Source organism: Barbus barbus (assembly GCF_936440315.1).
Source record: "Barbus barbus genome assembly, chromosome: 49".
NCBI lineage: Eukaryota > Metazoa > Chordata > Actinopteri > Cypriniformes > Cyprinidae > Barbus > Barbus barbus.
Genome location: NC_136727.1, coordinates 6867181 through 6887328, shown reverse-complemented (window position 1 = coordinate 6887328; position 20148 = coordinate 6867181). Strand labels below are relative to the sequence as shown.

General features: G+C 35.3%; 1 protein-coding gene across 3 annotated transcripts; it reads left to right on the top strand.

Moving 5' to 3' along the window:
- Positions 1-947: 947 nt before the first annotated feature.
- On the top strand, positions 948-11917 carry LOC306867175 (protein S100-B-like). 3 transcript variants are annotated; one of them, XM_079412749.1, is made up of 4 exons: positions 948-1092; positions 8821-8929; positions 9175-9335; positions 10065-11042. In XM_079412749.1, the coding sequence occupies exons 3-4, from the start codon at positions 9198-9200 to the stop codon at positions 10212-10214; spliced, it is 288 nt and encodes a 95-aa protein (XP_079268875.1). In that variant the 5' UTR covers positions 948-1092; positions 8821-8929; positions 9175-9197; the 3' UTR covers positions 10215-11042. The 3 variants fall into 3 exon arrangements, with proteins under 3 accessions (XP_079268875.1, XP_079268874.1, XP_079268873.1); XM_079412748.1 differs by having other exon boundaries at positions 953-1092; positions 8821-8920; positions 10065-11917; XM_079412747.1 differs by having other exon boundaries at positions 960-1092; positions 8785-8920; positions 10065-11917.
- Positions 11918-20148: the final 8231 nt, after the last annotated feature.

Here is a 20148-nt window from a genome sequence, read left to right as displayed (position 1 = left end):
GCTGATTCACTTAAACGTGGTAAAAACTTGCTACACAGCCGAGATTATCACGTTTTTACTGACATATATGATTTATAAATAAAAATAATACATTTAAAATGCTCATATATTTCATATTTTACTCTTCATATAATAAATGTTATATTATTTATTAATGTTAACATGTTACATTTTTATATTGTTTTAGATGTTTATAATAACAATAACAATAATCTAATAAAAAATATATATGTTCTTTTTTTATAGCATTTAATATACTTTGTGTGTGTATGTGTAGCTACTGTCATGCTTCTAAAAATGTAGTTAAGTTACTGTTGCTACTGTATTTTTTAAAAACTTACTAGTACTTTTTCTGGTTACTTGCTATTGCAATTTTGCAGCTAAAAAAAGCTGTTACTAGTTTCATCATAATAAGTTTTAATTGCTGGTTTAAACATAGGAAAAATGTGTTACACTGTTGAGATGATCGCATTGTTATTGACATACATGATGTATAAATATTAAAATATGATCATGTGAAATATAATAAACAGTACAATATAAAACGTATACTATCAAGTCGATACCAAATACTGTAATATTCAAAATATTAGATATTTAAAATATCCACTAAAAAGTATTGCTGAAAATATTACAGTAATTTATTAATACTGTAAAATATTGATTATTAATGAATCCTTTTAATACAACTTTTTTATATAAGAATAATAATAATAACAACTATATAACATTATACCAAATATATAATATAATATAAAAATATTATATATTACGTTTATATGGTATTTATATTACTTATCCACTGTATCCACTAAGGAAAATATTACTGAAAATATTTTATATTATCTGATATTATCCGACACCGTTGCCCCTTACTAGAGAGGGTGCTAGCTGCAGAGCCACCTAACCACACCCTAACCCTATCACTAAACATAACTCCACCCATTACTTCACACAGAGGTGGAGCTGGGGAGTCACGTGACTTCTAAACCATAATAATAGACATATGTCTGCCACACAGCAGCTTGTTTTACCGGGATAAGTAGCTTATAGCTTCTGTTGACGGGACGGCTATCCGTGGAAACGCTGCAGGTAGGAATCACTTGACAGATTAGAAACCTACGTGTTCAGACAGAGGGAGGCCTCCTTTTTAATAACCCTGCAGAACAGATCAAAACTGTATAAAAATACAAGCCTGCCCCCGAGCGGTTAAGCATAAACATTGCAGATGAGGGAAAAAATACTTGGCGTAAACAACTATTACAGTAACGCAAATACATCTAAACAGTCCGTGAATAAGCCAACAAAGCATTATAAGACTTTTAACCAGCTCTGAATTGTTTTCAAAGAGACTGGATGCGTTTTGTGTAGAATATATAACCGCATAATAGCGATGCCCCCATGTGGTTATGAAAGAAACGTTTTGAACTACCCCTCGACTAGCAAATTATATTTTCAGATTCAATCGCATGATTTTTATCAAAGCTGAAGTGAAGCGGGACACTTTAGCACCTGGAGAGCTGCCCTCGTCCGTGGCGCGTTTCCTAGCGACGACTGGAGAACCTTTCTGGCTCTGCGAGAGATGAACTGCCACTGCAGCTCGGTAACGGCTCGTCGCCATGACAACACACCAGCCAAAGCGACAGGAAGGCCAGTGAGTCTCGCTGAGGGTGATTTGTGTGGAGAGAAAAGTTCACCTGAAAAATACTCCAAAGACTTTCTTTCAGCGCCTCGCACACTATAAACGGACGCGAGTGAATGTGGCCAAACATACTAAATTTTCTCTCCCATCAACCACCCGCAAACACTCACACATTTCGTTCCTTAACGTTCAGAAGGTCAAGCCGTGAAATATTCGGTCGTAATGGTCTTTGTGAATCCTTGTTCCTGACTGTTTCACTGCCTAAACTCAGCAGAAACAACATTATTACCAGCTGAGGTGGCAATAATAACGATTTCTGAATCTATTTTGCACAAATATACAGTGTAATTTGCGTTGACTGATATTGGTTCACTAAATACACAGGCCCTGAGATGGTCTTTCGGAGAAATGTAGAAATGGTTCAAAATGCACATCAAGCAATATTTAATAGGTCAAAACATGACCTTTGAAAATCAGGTTGTTTTTATTAATTTTGTGGACTTTTTTTGAGATTTCAGTTCACAAGGGGACATTTAAGGACATCAAAACATGTTAGATAGATAGATAGATAGATAGATAGATAGATAGATAGATAGATAGATAGATAGATAGATAGATAGATAGATAGATAAAATAAGATTACCTCTAAATAAAACTGTTACAAAGACAACATTAGCCCTACTACTGCTACTACTAATACTACCACCACTAATAATAAAAAGAAAAATATCATTTATTGAAAAAAAACAGGGGTCCTCAAACAAACACAAAGCTAAATACTATAAATGTGCACTAAAATATGAACAAAAACTTTTAATATTTTCAGTATATTTTTGAAAGTCATGTAAGTAGCCCCATGCACTATGAAATCCTATTTGTCCAAAGACTTCTTACTTTTAGATAATCATGTTCACTAAAAAAAACAGCTCTTGAAAAAAAAAGAAATTCGCATTTCTTAATATTTAAAGACTAACTAAATTAAGTTTAACTAAAATAGTAATTTTGCAAATGAAGTATCAGCAGTGACTTTTTCACCCTTGTGTTTTTTTTTTTCTTTATACAGCTTCTAAATATACAAATACTCAGTTTAGTGAAATTGTGAACGTGATAGATCCGTAGTAAGAAAACAGTAGTCAATGAGAGCATGTGATCCTCAGTGTGGCTGGAGCTCAGAATGAGTCCTCTGTCAGGTCACCACCAGTATCCCAGAGTGCACTGGGCAGCCAATCATATGGCTGACACAACAGCAGTGAGAGAGCAGGTTCCTCAATCCAGTGGCAAACAAAAGCTCATTTATTCAGCCGTTTTGTACAGAGGAGATTATTCACAGACAGACTAAAACAAACACACACACATTTGACTTTATGGTTGGGACATTTATTTATGTATGTATGTATGTATTTACTTATGTTTAACTGTTAAAGAGCATCATACTATTTTTATTAATTATTGTATTTATTAAATATTTTATTAACTTGTTTTGTTTTTTATGTATTTTGATATAATCTGTTAACTGGAGTTTTTTATTTATTTATTTATGAATTAGTAAACTTAATATTAAGTTTAACAACTAAAGGGGCTTAAATTAATTAAATATATTTTATTTCTTGTTTTAGATTTTTTTTTCTTAATTATTCTAGTAAATTATTTTGTTTATAATTTATTTTCATTTAATTTAATATTAAGTTTAATTGTTAAAGGGTCTCATTTTATTAAATTATTATTGTATTTATTATTTATTTGATTTCATTTAGGCTATTTCATTTATTAATATTTTTTTACATTTTGAATTTATTTTTATTTAAAAAAAAATATTAAATTAAATTAAATTAAAATTACATTTAAATTCTTTGGGGACATTCGGTGCCCAAAAAACAATAAACGCATACCCACTGGATCTGATCAAGATCACTGATTCGGCAAAACAACAGCACCCATGATTGAACAGTGATCCGAGTCAGTCCATTGCGAACGAACGCCGCTCCCAAATCGCAATGTGATGAACAAATCAACACATGAGTATGGAGAGGGAGAGAGATGGATTATTGATTTGTTCACGGGGTGTTATATCCAGCTGACCCCTGAGAAAGGCCGTCAGGACAGCGAGGCCCACACAAGATGCAGTGTTTGCTGTCAACAACAGTGTGCTTGTGCTGCGTATATGAGGCCACAAAGACACATTTATTATGGCGGAAAAAAGCCCGTCCGACAATCGCCAACCGTCCGGCCTGCTGGATAAATGCCAGGGAGGAGTAGGATGGGAGAGTGAAGGATCGTACTGCCCCATGACTGCATTCCCCTGCACCTCTTCATTTTTATATGGAGAATGACTTCATGACTTCAGATTTCTGTTCTGTTTATATAGGCTTAGAACAATAGTAATTATTGCTGCAGTTATACATTATAATATTTAATAAGTATTAAGTATACCTTTATTAAAACGTCTAAGTATATAAAAAAATAAATATAATTTAAAAATATATTTAATATTATAAATAAGACCAATTTGAAAAATCTATATTATATATTATATTTTTAAACATGAACATTTGCATTAAAACGTGATGCTGTGGTAAAATATACACTTATTAATTTACAATTAATAACTTAACAATTATTATTATCACTCATTCAATAACAGTGAATAATAGTATTACTTAACACTATTATATATAAAAGCAATTGTTATTATTCAAACAGTTAATGAATATATAATATATACAACTTAAAATAATAATATTATTTTATAATAATAATAATTTGCCATTTAAATGTATTATTAGGGCCCAAGCCAGTAAGGCGCAGGGCCCTATTGTTCTTCTAAGGATTATTATTTTTTTTTTTTTTATTTTTTATTTTTTTTTTTTTATTTTTTATTTCAATCATCCGGGCACTTTTGGGGGCCTTAACGTGCCCGAAAACTCTCGAAAATTGGCACGCACGTTGGAACCTGCGGCCATTAGGACGCCGCTGAGGCTGGGACCCGGGCGTGGCACAGGGGCTCTACGGCGCCCCCTGGAAAATTGTCAGAAAGCTTGATGTATAGCTCACACATACTTGCACGTATTCATATGAAACTCGGTACACATATAGAACTCATTGAGCCGAACAACTTCCGCGCAGCATGTCATAGGCTCCGCCCAACAGGAAGTCGGCTATTCAGGGCTGTTTAAAAAGCGCATGCTCTGGAATTTGATATACTCCTCTGAGGATTTCCATACGATTGCCACCAAACTCGGTGAACATGATCTCAAGACATTGGGGACGCTAAATTGCGAAGATATTTTTGATATGTCGAACGGTTTGCCCGTGGCGAGGCGATGAAGTTATGGCGAAAAATGAGACCCAGGAAATGCCTAATAACGTCCACATACATTGTATGATGTTGATCAAACTCCAGTGGTTTGTTCGTTGTATGATGCCGATCGGATAGATGTGACTATTATGACTGAAAGTTATAGCGCCACCAACTGGCTGCAGGAAGTGTGTCGTTTTCAAAATTATTTGAATTCAGCATCTTATTTTTACTCGATTTGCTTCAAACTTCACCAGAATAATGTCAAAACACGGCCGATGTAAAACTGTGAAGGGAATATTGATATCTAAAATTATGTTGCCATGGCAACGTGTCAAAGTTGAAAATTCGTTTCTGGTGATTTTGAGGCAGATAACATGTTTAGAATGTCATGAAACTCAACACACATATCCATTTTAATGATAGTTAGACACTGGAAAAACCTCATAAACGGGCGTGGAAGAGGCACTCTATAGCGCCACCTTTTGTCAAAAATGGGGGGGTTAGTTTTAGCTACAGACACCAAACTCGGTACATAAATTGTTCTTATTAATCCGGACAACTTTCTAATTTACAGTCATTAGCTACGACCAACAGGACGTCGGCTATATTTATTTTAATGTGGGTTTTTTTTTAAAACGGGCTGTAAACAAATTCATACTCCTCAAAGCAGAAACACGTAAATCACACCAAACATTTTTTCTCATGATGCCAAAATACTGAAGATGCTAAATTGCGGACGGATTTAGGATATCTTGAACGATGATTTAATGGCAATTTATTAAAGTTACAGTAAAAAAGAGATTTTTTTTTTTTTTTTATCTTTTAAGAGCTGCTTCCAAACACTTCATAAAAAATTACATACACAGAACAATACAGTCTGAGGATATGTGATTAATTTCATGAATTTACAATACACTATGCTTAGGAGAAAATTTAAAAACTATCAGACAGTTGTTACAATGCTTCTATGAGTGAGAGTTCCCTGTCAGCCTGCAGCTGAGTGAGGGGTGGGGGTGGGGTGGGGTGTGAGTGACTGTGTGGATTGAGGAGCTGGGTGAGAGAGAGAAAGAGAGAGAGGGTCTGTTTTTTTTAAATCTTTAAAAAATGCTTATAAAGCATTAAAGGTTTTCATAACACTTTATAATTAAGTCTCAATTGTTAACAGTAGGGAATGCATTAATTAACATGAACTAACAATGAAAAATATAATTTTTTACAGCATGTTAATTCTTCATTGATAGTATGAACTTACAATGAACTAACAATGAACAAAATATTTTTAATGTTAGAAAAATAGTCATGTTCAAAAGAGAAACTTTAAAATTTAATAATATATTAACACATTTTGGAATTAATATTGATCAACATTAAATGGAATATAATTATTAATGATTATATATATATAATGATAGCTACAGACACCAAACTTGGTACATAAATTGTTCACATTAAGCCGGACAACTTTCTAATTTACAGACATTAGCTACGACCAACAGGAAGTCGGCTTTTTTTTTTTTATGTGTTTTTTTTTTTCAAAACGGGCTGTAAACAAATTCATACACCTCCAAGCAGAAACCACAAATTCACACCAAACACAGAACAAGACAGTCTGAGGATATGTGATTAATTCCATGAATTTACAGTACACTATGGCGAGAAGAAAATTTTAAAACTTATCAGAGATATCCTGTCACTGTGCTTCTAATGTGTGCGGTAGGTGACTGGGTGAGTGACTGACTGTGTGAGTTCAGTGAGTGTGGAGGGGGAGAGAGAGAGAGAGAGAGAGAGAGAGAGAGAGAGAGAGAGAGAGTCTGTTTAAACTTCTCAATAAAATCCTTAAAAAATGCTTAAAGCATTAAAGGTTTTGATAACACTTTATAATTGAGTCTCATTTGTTAACAGTAGGGAATGCATTAATTAACATGAACTAACAATGAAAAATATATTTTTTAAAGCATATTAATTCTTCATTGATAGTATGAACTTACAATGAGCTAACAATGAACATAATATTTTTAATATTAGAAAAATAGTCATGTTCAAAAGATAAAACTTTAAAATTTAATATATTAACACATTTTGGAATTGATTTTAAACATTAAAACATTGATTTCAACATTAAATGGTATATATTTATTAATGATGTAAATTAACAACAGTTAAATAATGTTGTTTTTTAACATTGGTTAATTCACAAATAACATTAAATATTAACAATATATTTTTTACTTTATTCATTTGTGTTAGAAAAAATTATTCATTTTAGTTAATGGAAAAATAAATCATTAAAAAATGCTTATAAATCATTAAAACCTTTGGTAACTATAATCATTTCTCATTTGTTAGCATTAGTAAATGCATTAACTAACATCAACTACCAATGAAAAATATATTTTCATAGAATTTAAAGTTTTATATGTTGTTCTGTGTGTGTGTGTTTCACAGAGTTGATGGTTTGGATTAACCCTTTAATTGCCGTATCCCTTAAAACCAAACTGCCAGAGGGTTACTGTGATGCTTGTGCTCGCTGGGCACCGTTTTATCGATGCCACCGGGGTGGCGTATGCTGACGGCTTGGGCCCGTCATCGCTGCTCGCAGCTATATTTTAAAATTATTTTTATTTTTATTTCAAACAGCCAATGAAAATGTTATACAATATATAATAATATATTAACTTAATAATAATAATAACAACAACATTAATACATTTAAAATGCAGTTACAGTTGTTGTTAAATAAGAATAAGAATAAAACATTTAAATGGCAAATTATTATTATTCAGACAATATCATGCATATGGTAACAAACATCTGTAACAACAAACAAAAATTAGGAAAATAATACTTTTGAAAACTATTATTAGCTTAAAGTTTCTTGAAAACGTGAACTACAGATTGTGTCAATGCTTTGTGTGTGTGTGTGTGTGTGTGTGTGCACTGTAACGCTGTGTGTACACACGTTTTTGTGACAAATGAGGACATAAATGTGTATAATGACACAGGTATGACAGGTATTACAAGGAGAAGGTGACTTATGAGGACATTACCCCATGTCCCCACTTTTCAAAACACTTTATACAGAGTGAAGATTTTTGAGAAAGTAAAAATGCACAAAGTTTCCTGTAAGGGATAGGTTTAGGTGTAGGGTTGGTGTAGGGCAATAGCACATACAGTTTGTACAGTATAAAAATCATTATGCCTATGGGATGTCCCCACAATTCACAAAAACAATTGTTTGTGTGTGTTTGTCTCGGTGTCAAAGCTGTTTAATAGTCCAGTGGTGTTTAGGACACACGTCTGGCCAATTCTATAACAGAAAAGGATCGGCTGATTAACATGCCACACCACTCACTTCCTCTCAAACACACTATTGTCATCCTCCGAGATGCCTGACAACAAAACACTTGTGTGCGCTTATGGGCAACAGAACTCCCAAGAAAGATCAAAAGGAAAACAGAAAATTTAAAAAAATGGTGAACATATATCCTTATGGCTTACACAAGGAGAGGATGAGATGACCAATGTATAGAAACAGGAGACTGTCTTTGATTCCTTGGACAGGACAATGCAATTTCAAAGAAAAAGAAAAAAAGGCCTGTACAAACAATAAATATACTAGGTATCAAGTTTCTGAAACCCAGTGACAACAAAAATTTTACCAGATAGAAAAAAAGAAATGGCTACAAATTTGACATGTAAACAAAGCTTTGAAAGTTGGCAAAGGCATTATTTTGTATAATAGATTTTTTAAAGCTTATTTATCAAATTTGGCCACACAAATGTTATTCTATGTGAGTGAGTGTGTTCATATTCATCTCTTTGTATCTCACTCGGTGAAAACAAGGTCAGAAGCTCATTGGTCAGTTCTGGTGATTGACAGGTCAGAATCTCCAAGATACAGGCCCCTCCATTTCAGACCTATAAATGGACTCCCATCTCACTCGGCTCTGAATCGCCCCATTCTGACAAACTCTCTGCTGGTAAGTCTAGTAAGTTTTTATCATTGCAATGTTTTACCGCTTATTTTGCTCCAAGCATTACAAACTGCAGATGAAATTGCAAAACTAACTACCTAATGACTAGAAATGTGTTTGCAAAAGACAGAAAGAAAGTTAATGGTCCATAAAATTGCTTCAACACTTAAACTTTTACAGTCATTTGAGGGAAAAGTTAAACAGCTTGAAATTGCTTTCAAACATTTCCACATTTTTAGTGCTTATTGTAATTATTCCAGAAAACTTTGAACGCTACATTAAGATGTCAGACTTAGAGAACTGCCTGGGAACCATCATTGAGGTCTTCCACAAATACTCGTCCAAAGAAGGCGACAAGTACAAATTAAAAAAGACCGAACTCAAGGAGCTGCTCACAAATGAATTTCCGACTCTTACCGAGGTAATTCATCTTCAAACTTTAATTCAACTTTTTTTACACTACATTTTGGCTTGAAATTGAAATAATGCTCGATTTTCAATCAAGGCTTTGTGTCAGAATTGAGTTTTTGGGTCAAAAATGTTATTTAAAATATTTTTAATGGTGAGCGAATTAGCTGTTTTCATATTTAAGCCTTTTCTTTTCCAACTCTTTACGAATTAATTCAACTTTTTTTTTTATTACTCTACACTTTGTCTTGAAATTTAAAGGATGTTTGATTTGCAATCAAGGCTTTATGCCAGAATTGAGTTTTTGTGTCAAAAAGTTGCTAAGCGAATTATCTATTTTCATATTTAAGCTTTTTCATTCCCAAGTCTTACACAAGTAATTAAATTTCAAACTTTTTTTTTTACTCTACACTTTTTGAAATTGAAAGAATGTTTGTTTTACAATCACATTTTCATGTCAGAACTGAGTTTTTGTGTCAAAAATGTATAAAATATGTTTAAATATGTTTAAGTGAATTATCCATTTTTATTTATTTTAATTACTGGAGTAATTCAACTTCAAATTTTATTTTACACTTTGTCTTGAAACTTAAAGAATTGTTGATTTACAGTCAAGGCATTATGTCAGAATTGAGTTTTTGTGTCAAACATTTACGAATAAATAATAAATGTATATTAAATAGTAAATTGCGAATGAGCTATTTTCCTATTTCCTAAGCTTTTTCTTTTTTATCTCACTCAGCATGTGAAAGATCAAGCAACAATGGACAGTTTGATGGAAAGCTTGGATACCGATGGTGACTCGGAGTGTGATTTTCAGGAGTTCATGACCTTCATCACCATGGTTACCATCTGTTGCCATGAGTTTTTCGAACACCACGAAGACGAATGAGTCCAATTTAATAAAACGAGTTCAGTTGTCGTAGTTTAATGAGTTACAACACATTCCTCTTAAAGTTTGCTTTGTTCTTTATCATATCATTTTAGGATTGTTGTTTTGTTTGGATAGAATGTACATGCAGCTTCTACAACAGTTTGTTTGGCTTATTTTGCTCGACTCCAAACTAGTTCATAATTTATTACAAAGCATGTTTCTATTATTTTGCCTAGGCATTTTTTTTTTTTTTCTCCAAGACATCCCCATCATAAATCTCATCGAGTGAAATGCGGACCAGGTGTTGCGCTCTTGCCATTTCAATTCCAGGCTGATTGTGAAATGTTTTTTCTGATTAGCTTCAGACTATTAGGCTGCTATTGACTTACGTCGGATTGTTCCGGGGCCTGAGACAAATCATACAGTGCTTTAAAAAGACCCACCAAAGCAAATGGTTCTGTTGAAAATATCTAATATCCATAAATGATTTGGAATTTCAGATCAATCCCATATGTTATTAGAAGCATGAAAACTCAACTTAATTGAAAATGTGTTTTCCAACTGTAACTTAAGCTAACAGTCAATGTCAAAACATCAGGCTTAATTCATGAAACAAAGCATTTTCTGTGTAAATCATACATAAATCTACTTGCATGCAAATTATTAAACTGAATGCGACAATTTACTTAAGAATGTATTATGAACAATTTACAAAAATTTGTGTAACAAGGCCCTACAATTAATGTTTCCTTATAAAGTTGAACAACACAAAAGATGAACAAGTTTCAGAAGCCAAACTGTTAGAATTATGGAATGAAAACTAGCAAAATAAAATTGTGAACAGACAAAATTAAGTAACGTGTGATTTTTTTGAAACTTTGCATTAGTTTTAAAATAAAGATGTTCAATAAAATTCTATAATATCCCATCATTAACACTATCTATCCATCCATCCATCCATCCATGTAGTTTTGAAATAAAGATGTTTAATACAATATCCTATCATTAATGCAACATCATGTGCATCTTTATCCACAAATCATATTGTGTTAGTTATAGTATACTTCATGGTTCAATGTTTTTGGACAAATTAGAATTAATAGTTAATTGCAATATTTATTTAACATTTTATTTCAAAGCATTTGTGAAGAGGAACTGGGTCCTATATAAACCAAGAAAATCATCAGTTATATGTTTGCCGTTATCTTCTCCTCCAGAAAAAAGCGGACATCCACAACTCGAGGATGCCTGTAAACAACTGCTTGGCATTATCCCTTGTGACTTCCATTGATTTAGATGTCCCGCAGGTATTCTCATTACCGAACAGAAACCGTCAATACAGAGGCCTTCACATCCGTGTGTTAATTAACAGATCAATGGTCACGCAGCAAGACCCTGAAAGATGATAAATATAATATGCACACAATCTGATAAAGAATACCTTCTTCATCTCAAGCATGTTTACATTAAACAGCCTGAAAATCACCTACATATTTATACGCAATACACAAATCCAAACAGTCAATACAAGTTTGTTTGAAGGACTTTTAAGTATTCACCAATCACAGACTGCCGTACTGAATGCTCCCGATAAGTGGCAGTGTTGTGTCGTGCCAACGCAAGTTCCCTGATCTAAGCTGTGGAAATGAGAAGTGTGTGAGGTGGAGGGTGGACTCAATATGATAAAGTCACTGGATTTATTTGACAATGCAATAAAGCATAAAATAAATAAATAAAACATGATAAAAATAAGTGTCCACAGTATTTCTGGAGTGAAAGATGAGTGCCTTGGGGTGATTGCTTTGGCTGAGTTGAGCAAATGAGGCGCTCTCTCTCTGTGTGTGTCTGTTTACCCAGCTGTGTGGTCTGACTATGACCAGTCTTTTAGCATCTCACAGTAGGTAATGTCCCATGAGGTCACTGGATTGGACACCAGGGTATAATTTGGGAACTCGGCTTGCTGCCAAAAAGGAGCTTTGTGGCGGTATTCAGTCTGCTGCTTCTGGAACATAACATCACAAATATATGACATTACGTTACATTATTATGCTTTTCTAGCTATCTAACAATTTACACAAATTTGTGTTTAATGAACAAGGCCCTACAATGAATGTTTCCTGACAAAGTCAAATAGAAGATAAATACATTTCAGGAGCCAAACTGTTAGAAATTATAGAATAAAATCTAGCAAAATAAAGTTGTGAAAAGATGAAATTTAAGTAAAATGTGAGCAAGTTTATGAAACACTCATTGCATCAGTTTTTGAAAAAAAAACAAAAAAACAATCTGTCTGTCTGTCTGTCTGTCTGTCTGTCTATCTATCTATCTATCTATCTAGCTATCTGTCTGTCTGTCTGTCTGTCTGTCTGTCTTTCTATGTATGTTTGTCTATCTATCAATACATAAATACCATTTGGAAATTATATCTTCATGAGTTCTGGATGTTCTCATTTGAAATGAGCAATGATTAACATACATTCATTTCCCTATCATCCAGATTTTTCATTTTCTTTCCATCATTAGGGATTCAAGGCAGCTTTGAGAACACTTGAAAGAGAATGAGGAGAATGCAGAGAGAGAGAGAGTGAGTGATTGGATTGAGTGACTGTATATTTCTTATATAGGCAGCGTGTGTGCATCTTGAGCGAGAGATGCAGACAGAAGGCGTTTTAATGACATCCACCACCATGGATAAACACTTCTTTGATTACATAGATGCCTCAAGATGCAACATAACTGCATGTACCTCACTGTGAGCGCTTGCCAATCACTGATTGATTGGTTATGCCTACATATGTGCATACCTTCTGCATCAGAGTGCAAAACCTTACTGATTTGATATTTACATTATCATTTCCACAAAGTCAACTATCATTGCTGATTGGTTGACACATTGTAAAGGTGTTAATTGAGTTTGAGTATCCTGACAGCTGTGATTTCAGCTTAGTAGTTCTGCTCGGCACCGAAGTTGTGTCAACGCGCCTATATATAAATATATATAAATACTCTATATACAGTATATATATTTTGTCACGAAAATATGGAAATAAAAGGCTAGCATTTTAGGCTAGACATCAGTGGCGGCTGGTGCACAAAATAAATGGGGGGGGGGGGGGGGGGGTGCAAACAAACTGAAAAATTAAAATTAAACCGTTAGTAATGCAGGACTGTAAATAGCCATTTATTAGGTGATTATGTATCATTACTGCTAGATAAAATAATGAAAATTATTATTATATGAAAAAAGCACCTCTCAGCTTCTGCTGTGGTCATGGGTGTGGTGATGAGGATCTTTAGGAGAGTGACAGTCTCTGAAAAGATTGTTCTCCATAAACAGCTGGAGTAGGTCCACAGCACCACGACAGGTTCTGAACTCCTCCTTGCAGTAGATGAGACTAAGCTCTGTCTTCAGCTTACTCCCACTGAGCACTGGATAGGCCTTAAAAGTCCTGCTCAGTGCCTCTTCAGGAAACGCCACTGTGTACTGTTCAAACCTGTCTGCTTGCATCAAGGTGGCACTAATAAGGTGGTTTGTGAAGGAGAACCGTTCCATGGTGTGTAGGAGTATGGTATCACAGACCTACAGAGTGAAGGATAAAAATGTGAGTTTTAAATTGTAAAGGGAGAGCAGTTTCAGTGTTTGAATCCATCATTTCTCAGAACTTCATATACATGGACAAGACATTCTGAGTAAACATGTCAAGATGCTCAGGGCACTAACAGTATTTTTTTTAAAATATCAGCCATTTATTTTAATCAGATTCAAAGATGACGGCCCTAATATACTAATGCTGTCCAATAGAGGGAACCAAAGAATAAGAAATCCTTTTAGATCACAATTTAAAGACTGTGTAAATGGTTAAAAAGATTAACTTGTAGGTAATTATAGTTTCATAAAGTTTAATAAAGCCCAATATAATCAGTTAATAAAGCCCAAAAAACTATCTCAATATTGTGAAAAAGATATATATATATATATATATATATATATTTTTTTTTTTTTTTATTCCCAATCTTCATATCCATAAGTTGCAGTGTAACTAGAATAATAATAATAAAAATACTTTGCTGGACAGAAGAAACTATCAAAAAGCCAAACATTTGCAACAAATTCAACTGCATTGTATCATTTACCTTCTATGGGTAATTGAAAATGTCTTCTCATGCCTTTGATGACTTTACAATATTTTTTTTTTCTTAAATACTTCAGTAAAGAATATAACTTTAAGATATATTCCTCCCATTGATCTCAGGTGAAAAAGGTGCACTTTCATAATGTACTTAAAGTGCTATATTTTCACGCACTAATTTTGCACTCAATATATTAAAAAATGTTTATTTAGTACTTCTTAAGATATACTTAAGATCATCTAAGTGTACTCAACTGTGCTATTTTGGGAAACCATGAATATGAACTAGTTCTGATTAGGCAGTGTAAATCTCGGTTTGGTCCCATTGTAACCCACCTCCTCTCCACATGGAGGGATGTTGAAAGTCAAAGTTCAAAGTCACCTGAGTCTCGTATAGTTTAGCTCGTATAACGGATGAGATCCTCTCTGTGCTCAAACACTGCATTGAGGCTGTGAAAGTTCCATCTGACACGGCTTGATGTTGGTAGTCTATGGGCGACTATTCTATCAAGAACATCTGTGCGCTTTTGGGTGATCTCGAAAAAAAGCTGGAAAATCCTCCGAGGTCAGAAAAAAAAATTCTCACTTTGGCTATGTGAGAAGTGGCTTGTTGCATTATCAGATTGAGTTGATGTGCGTAACAGTGGATGTAATGGGCATTTGGGTACACAGCTTGCATCTTCCTTTAAACACCTGCAGTGGCACCCCTCATTACGCTGGCTCCATCATACGCTTGGGAGATGAGTTTAATCTTCTGATCCTCTGGAAGGATGACAGCAAGACGCTCTTTTAGTGCTGTAGCAAAGGAATCAGCTGTAGTTGAATGCAGAGGAATAAACTAAAAAAACCAAAGCCACGCAAAGCCAGCTCCAATGCACCACACAATTTCACATAGTCTATTATTCTAGACAGGATATGTCGGTTTTTTGTGACCTCTTCATTGTGCCTTCTAATGCCAATCCTGTAGCCTTCATCTCGTTGTTCAGCAATGCTAACCTTCCCAAAAAACTTTAGCCTTATAGCGTTGTCAAGATGGCTACTACTACTTTCATGCCGCTTGCACTTTTCAGAGAGATGTTTTAAGTCGCAAACTCCTGTTATTGTCCATGTTTTGGTGCCAGGACTTTGAAAAAGCAAAGAGGGAAAACAATAAAAGCCATGACTCACATCACATCTAGCTAGTCAACTCCATTTCCCATACGAGGTGGTGGAAAAGCACCGAGTGCAAGCTCGACCGCGATCACTTGACTGCTTCTGAATTTGCAAGTTGGGTTGATCTGGTCCAAGCTCTTTTATCCTTTTTTTTTCTTCATCCGAGCGCCTTGTGAAGGGGTATTGTTGCAAAGATAAAATTGAATTTTCTTTCATTTCGAGATATTTTGCTTGCTTCCACATTGATCAGTACCTGTCAGTCAATGACAATCTGCTGAGCGGGAATGAGACTCGTTGAGAACAGTCCAATCACATGAGACCAAAAATATAAAAACATATTGATTCGCTAAAATCGCAATCTGAAACAAGCCAATTAGAGCTCAGCCTCAAATCACATGCTTTTCAAAAGTTTACAAACGTAATAGACACCCATTAGTCTGGCACCCCGCACACACATATGAATGAAATACAGTTTTTAAATATTTTAAATTTTTTAATAAATGATAATATGACTAACTTCAGGGTACCTGAAGTAAGGAGGATCGGGGACCGGCCGCCACTGCTAGACACTGTTATGAAGGTGAAAGAGACGTGACGTGGTAACCCATACTCGGAATTTGTGGTCTGCATTTATACCATCCAAAGTGCACACACACAGCAATGAACACACACACACACCGTGAGCACACACCCAGAGCAGTGCGCAGCCATTTATGCTGCAGCGCCCAGGGAGCAGTTGGGGGTTTGGTGCCTTGCTCAAGGGCACCTCAGTCGTGGTATTGAGGGTGGAGAGAGCGCTGTACATTTACTCCCCCCACCTACAATTCCTGCTGGATCTGAGACTCGAACCCGCGACCTTTGGGTTACGAATCCGACTCTATAACCATTAGGCCATGACTGCCTTAAAGTGGTCATAAAATGAATTTTTTTAAAGAAGTCTCTTCTGCTCAGAAAGCCTGGATTTATTTGATCCAAAGAAGGCCTACAGTACAATTTTGAAATATTTTCACTATTTAAAACAACTGTTTTCTATTTGAATATATTTTAAAATGCAAATTACTCCAGTCACGCAATCTTTCAGAAATCATTCTAATATTCTGATTTGCTGCTAAAAAAAAATAACAAAAAAAACCCCATTTATTATTATGATGATGTTGAAGACAGCTGAGTATAATTTTTTTCCAGGTTTCTTTGATGAATAGAAAGTTCAGAAGAACAGCATTTATCTGAAATAGAAATCTTTTGTAACATTATAAATGTCTTTATCATCACGTTTGATCAATTTAAACCATCCTTGCTAAATAAAACTATTAATTTCTATAATTTATTTTCCAAAATAAATAAAATAAAATAATAATAATACTGACTCCACACTTTTGAATGGTATAGTGTATAATGTTACAAAAGCTTTTTATTTCAGATAAATGCTGATCTTTGGATCTTTCTATTCATCAAAGAATCCTGAAAAAAATTACTCAACTGTTTTAAATAATAATAATAATAATTAAAAAAGGTTTCTTGAGTAGCTCATCAGCATATTAGAATGATTTCTGAAGGATCATGTGACTCTGAAGCCTGGAATAATGATGCTGAAAATTCAGCTTTGATCACAGAAATAAATTACATTTTCCAATATATTCAAATAGAAAGCAGTTGTACATAGTAAAACTGTATTTTGGATGAAATAAATGCAGGCTTGGTGAGCAGAAGAAACTTATTTAAACACACACACACATATACATTTTATATATATATATATATATATATATATATATATATTAAATTTCTGTCCCCCTCACTTCTGAAATGATGGCTATGCCCCTGCCTCAATCGCTTAGGAGTCATTCTTGTCTACATCTGCTCCGGCGGTGAAACAACTGATGACAGCTCACTCTGAGTGGGTCTGAGGTAAGACACCATTGCTGTCTGTGCTAAAATGCTACTGTCAATCAAACTATCATCGGAGGGCCTTCGTCCGTATGACGTCACACGGACAGACGGCTCGATTTGAGAAAGGGGTAAAGATTTTAGTAGATTTAAAAAAAAAAAAAAACACTTTTTATCATTTTAGGGTGGTTGTGTACACACACTGCCAACACACATTTCAGTTCAAACAACTTGTAAAAGTGCATGTAGCATTATATGACCCCTTTAAGCCATGACTGCCCTTTATCCTCAAATTTCCACCTTCTAAAACAATTACATATTCCATAAATGTAAACCTGTTTAACATCGTACAGAAAACAATATAAATACCCCATTTCAAAAAATGACCCCAGGATTTCCATCAATATTTTCCTCTTTCTTCCTCATCTCTGTCTCTTTATGATGTTCATTGTTTAAATGGGAAGAAAAATGGAAGGGGTCTCAGAAGCGAGCGGAGATGCTTTCTTGGGGCTGCATGGATGCACATGATATGAGAAGCAAAATTAAATAAAGGCTGATTGTGTTCAGGGGATTATATCAGGGTTAGTCCTGCACGCTCGGCTGGAAACATGACAGCACAAGAATAATTAGCTCACCTGCAAATATTCCTAACTCACTTACACCGGCTGACTCCAGTGACCACCCTGATGGAAGGAGGGGAATGTGTGTGCATATATATATGTCTGTAAGCGTGTAAGAAAGAAAAAAGTAACCCCAGGAGCTCAAAGACCCCAGCAGTGAGAACAGATGTCCTACCGCAACCTATAGCAGCCTGTGAGTGACCTCCATGAGAGTGGGCCGTCTTGCATTAGCACCTGCCCTTGCTCACGGGGAGGCGGAAAGGAAGTCATTTTAATTGGAGTATTACTTATGGGCCAGTGATTCATTAGGCCTTTAACCTTACAGTAGATTATGTGCGTTTTGGAGAATGTACTATCATAACCTACTATCATGACAAAATTAACAATTCGCCTAACTCTCGCATGCTCTTTAAAACATTTTCCTCCCTCCTTTGTCCTCCTCCTCCCCCTCCTTCATCATCTCTAACAGCTGACGACTTTGCCACATTCTTCATTAATAAAATTACAAACCTCACTGCACAATTTTCCACACCACAATCTATCAAACACATCTTAACAGTAAACATACACTCGTTCACATCCTTCTCTCCACTCTCTCAGGCAGAAGTCTCTAAACTCATCCTTTCCAGTCATCCTACTACCTGTCCGCTTGATCCTATTCCATCTCATCTCCTTCAAGCCATTTCTCCTGCAGTTGTACCTGCACTCACTCACATCGTTAACAAATACCTTCACACTGGAATTTTTCCCTCAGCATTTAAACAGGCTCGTATAACTCCACTTCTTAAAAAACCCACTCTTAACCCAACTCTTTTAGGGAACTATATTCCCTTCTTCCTTTCATTGCAAAAACCCTTGAACGAGTTGTGTTCAACCAAGTCTCTGTCTTTCTCACACAGAACAACCTTCTGGACAGTAACCAATCTGGCTTCAGAAGTGGACATTCGACCGAAACTGCCTTGCTTTCTATTGTTGAAGCCCTAAGACTTGCAAGAGCCGCTTCCAAATCTTCATTATTTATCTTGCTGGATCTGTCTGCTGCTTTTGATATGGTCAACCATCAGATCCTCTTGTCAACCCTATTGAGAAAGGGCATCTCAGGAACTGCACTCCAGTGGTTTCAGTCTTACCTCTCTGATAGGTCCTTCAAAGTATCTTGGTGAGGTGAGGTATCCAAGTCGCAACATCTAGCTACTGGGGTGCCTCAGGGCTCAGTTCTTGGACCACTTCTCTTTTCTGTCTACATGGCATCACTAGGTTCTGTCATTCAGAAACATGGCTTTTCATATCACTGCTATGCTGATGACACTCAACTCTACCTCTCATTCCATCCTGATGATCCGACGATAGCTGCTCGCATCTCAGCGTGTCTAACAGACATTTCTTGCTGGATGATGGACCATCACCTTCAACTCAACCTAGCTAAGACAGAACTGCTTGTAGTTTCAGCTAACCCATCACTTCATCACAATCTCACCTTCCAGTTAAGCTCATCTACCATTACTCCTTCAAAAACAGCCAGAAACCTTGGAGTTGTGATTGAAGATAAGCTGAATTTCTCAGACCACATTGCTAAAACTGCCTGGTCCTGTAGATTTGCATTATACAATATTAAGAAGATCAGGCCCTTTCTTTCAGAACATGCAACACAACTCCTTGTTCAGGCTCTTGTTCTATCCAGACTTGACTATTGCAATGCTCTCTTGGCAGGTCTTCCAGCCAATTCTATTAAACCTCTACAATTAATCCAAAATGCCGCTGCAAGATTAATCTTTAATGAGCCGAAAAGAACGCACGTCACGCTTCTAGTCGTCAATTTGCACTGGCTACCAATAGCTGCTCACATTAAATTCAAGGCATTAATGTTTGCCTACAGAACCACCACTGTCTCTGCACCCCTTTACCTAAATTCATTACTTCAGACTTATGACGTATGTCCCAAAGACACACAAAAACACTTTCACGGACTTTTTCATTAACTGTTCCCATCTGGTGGAATGACCTGCCCAACTCAATCCGAGCAGCCGAATCCTTACCCATCTTCAAGAGACGGCTAAAAACTCATCTGTTCCATCTTTACTTGACCTACTCTAACTCTAGCACTCTCTATTCTAATTTTATTTTATCTATATGTCTTTTTATAAAAAATGTTTTAATAAAATA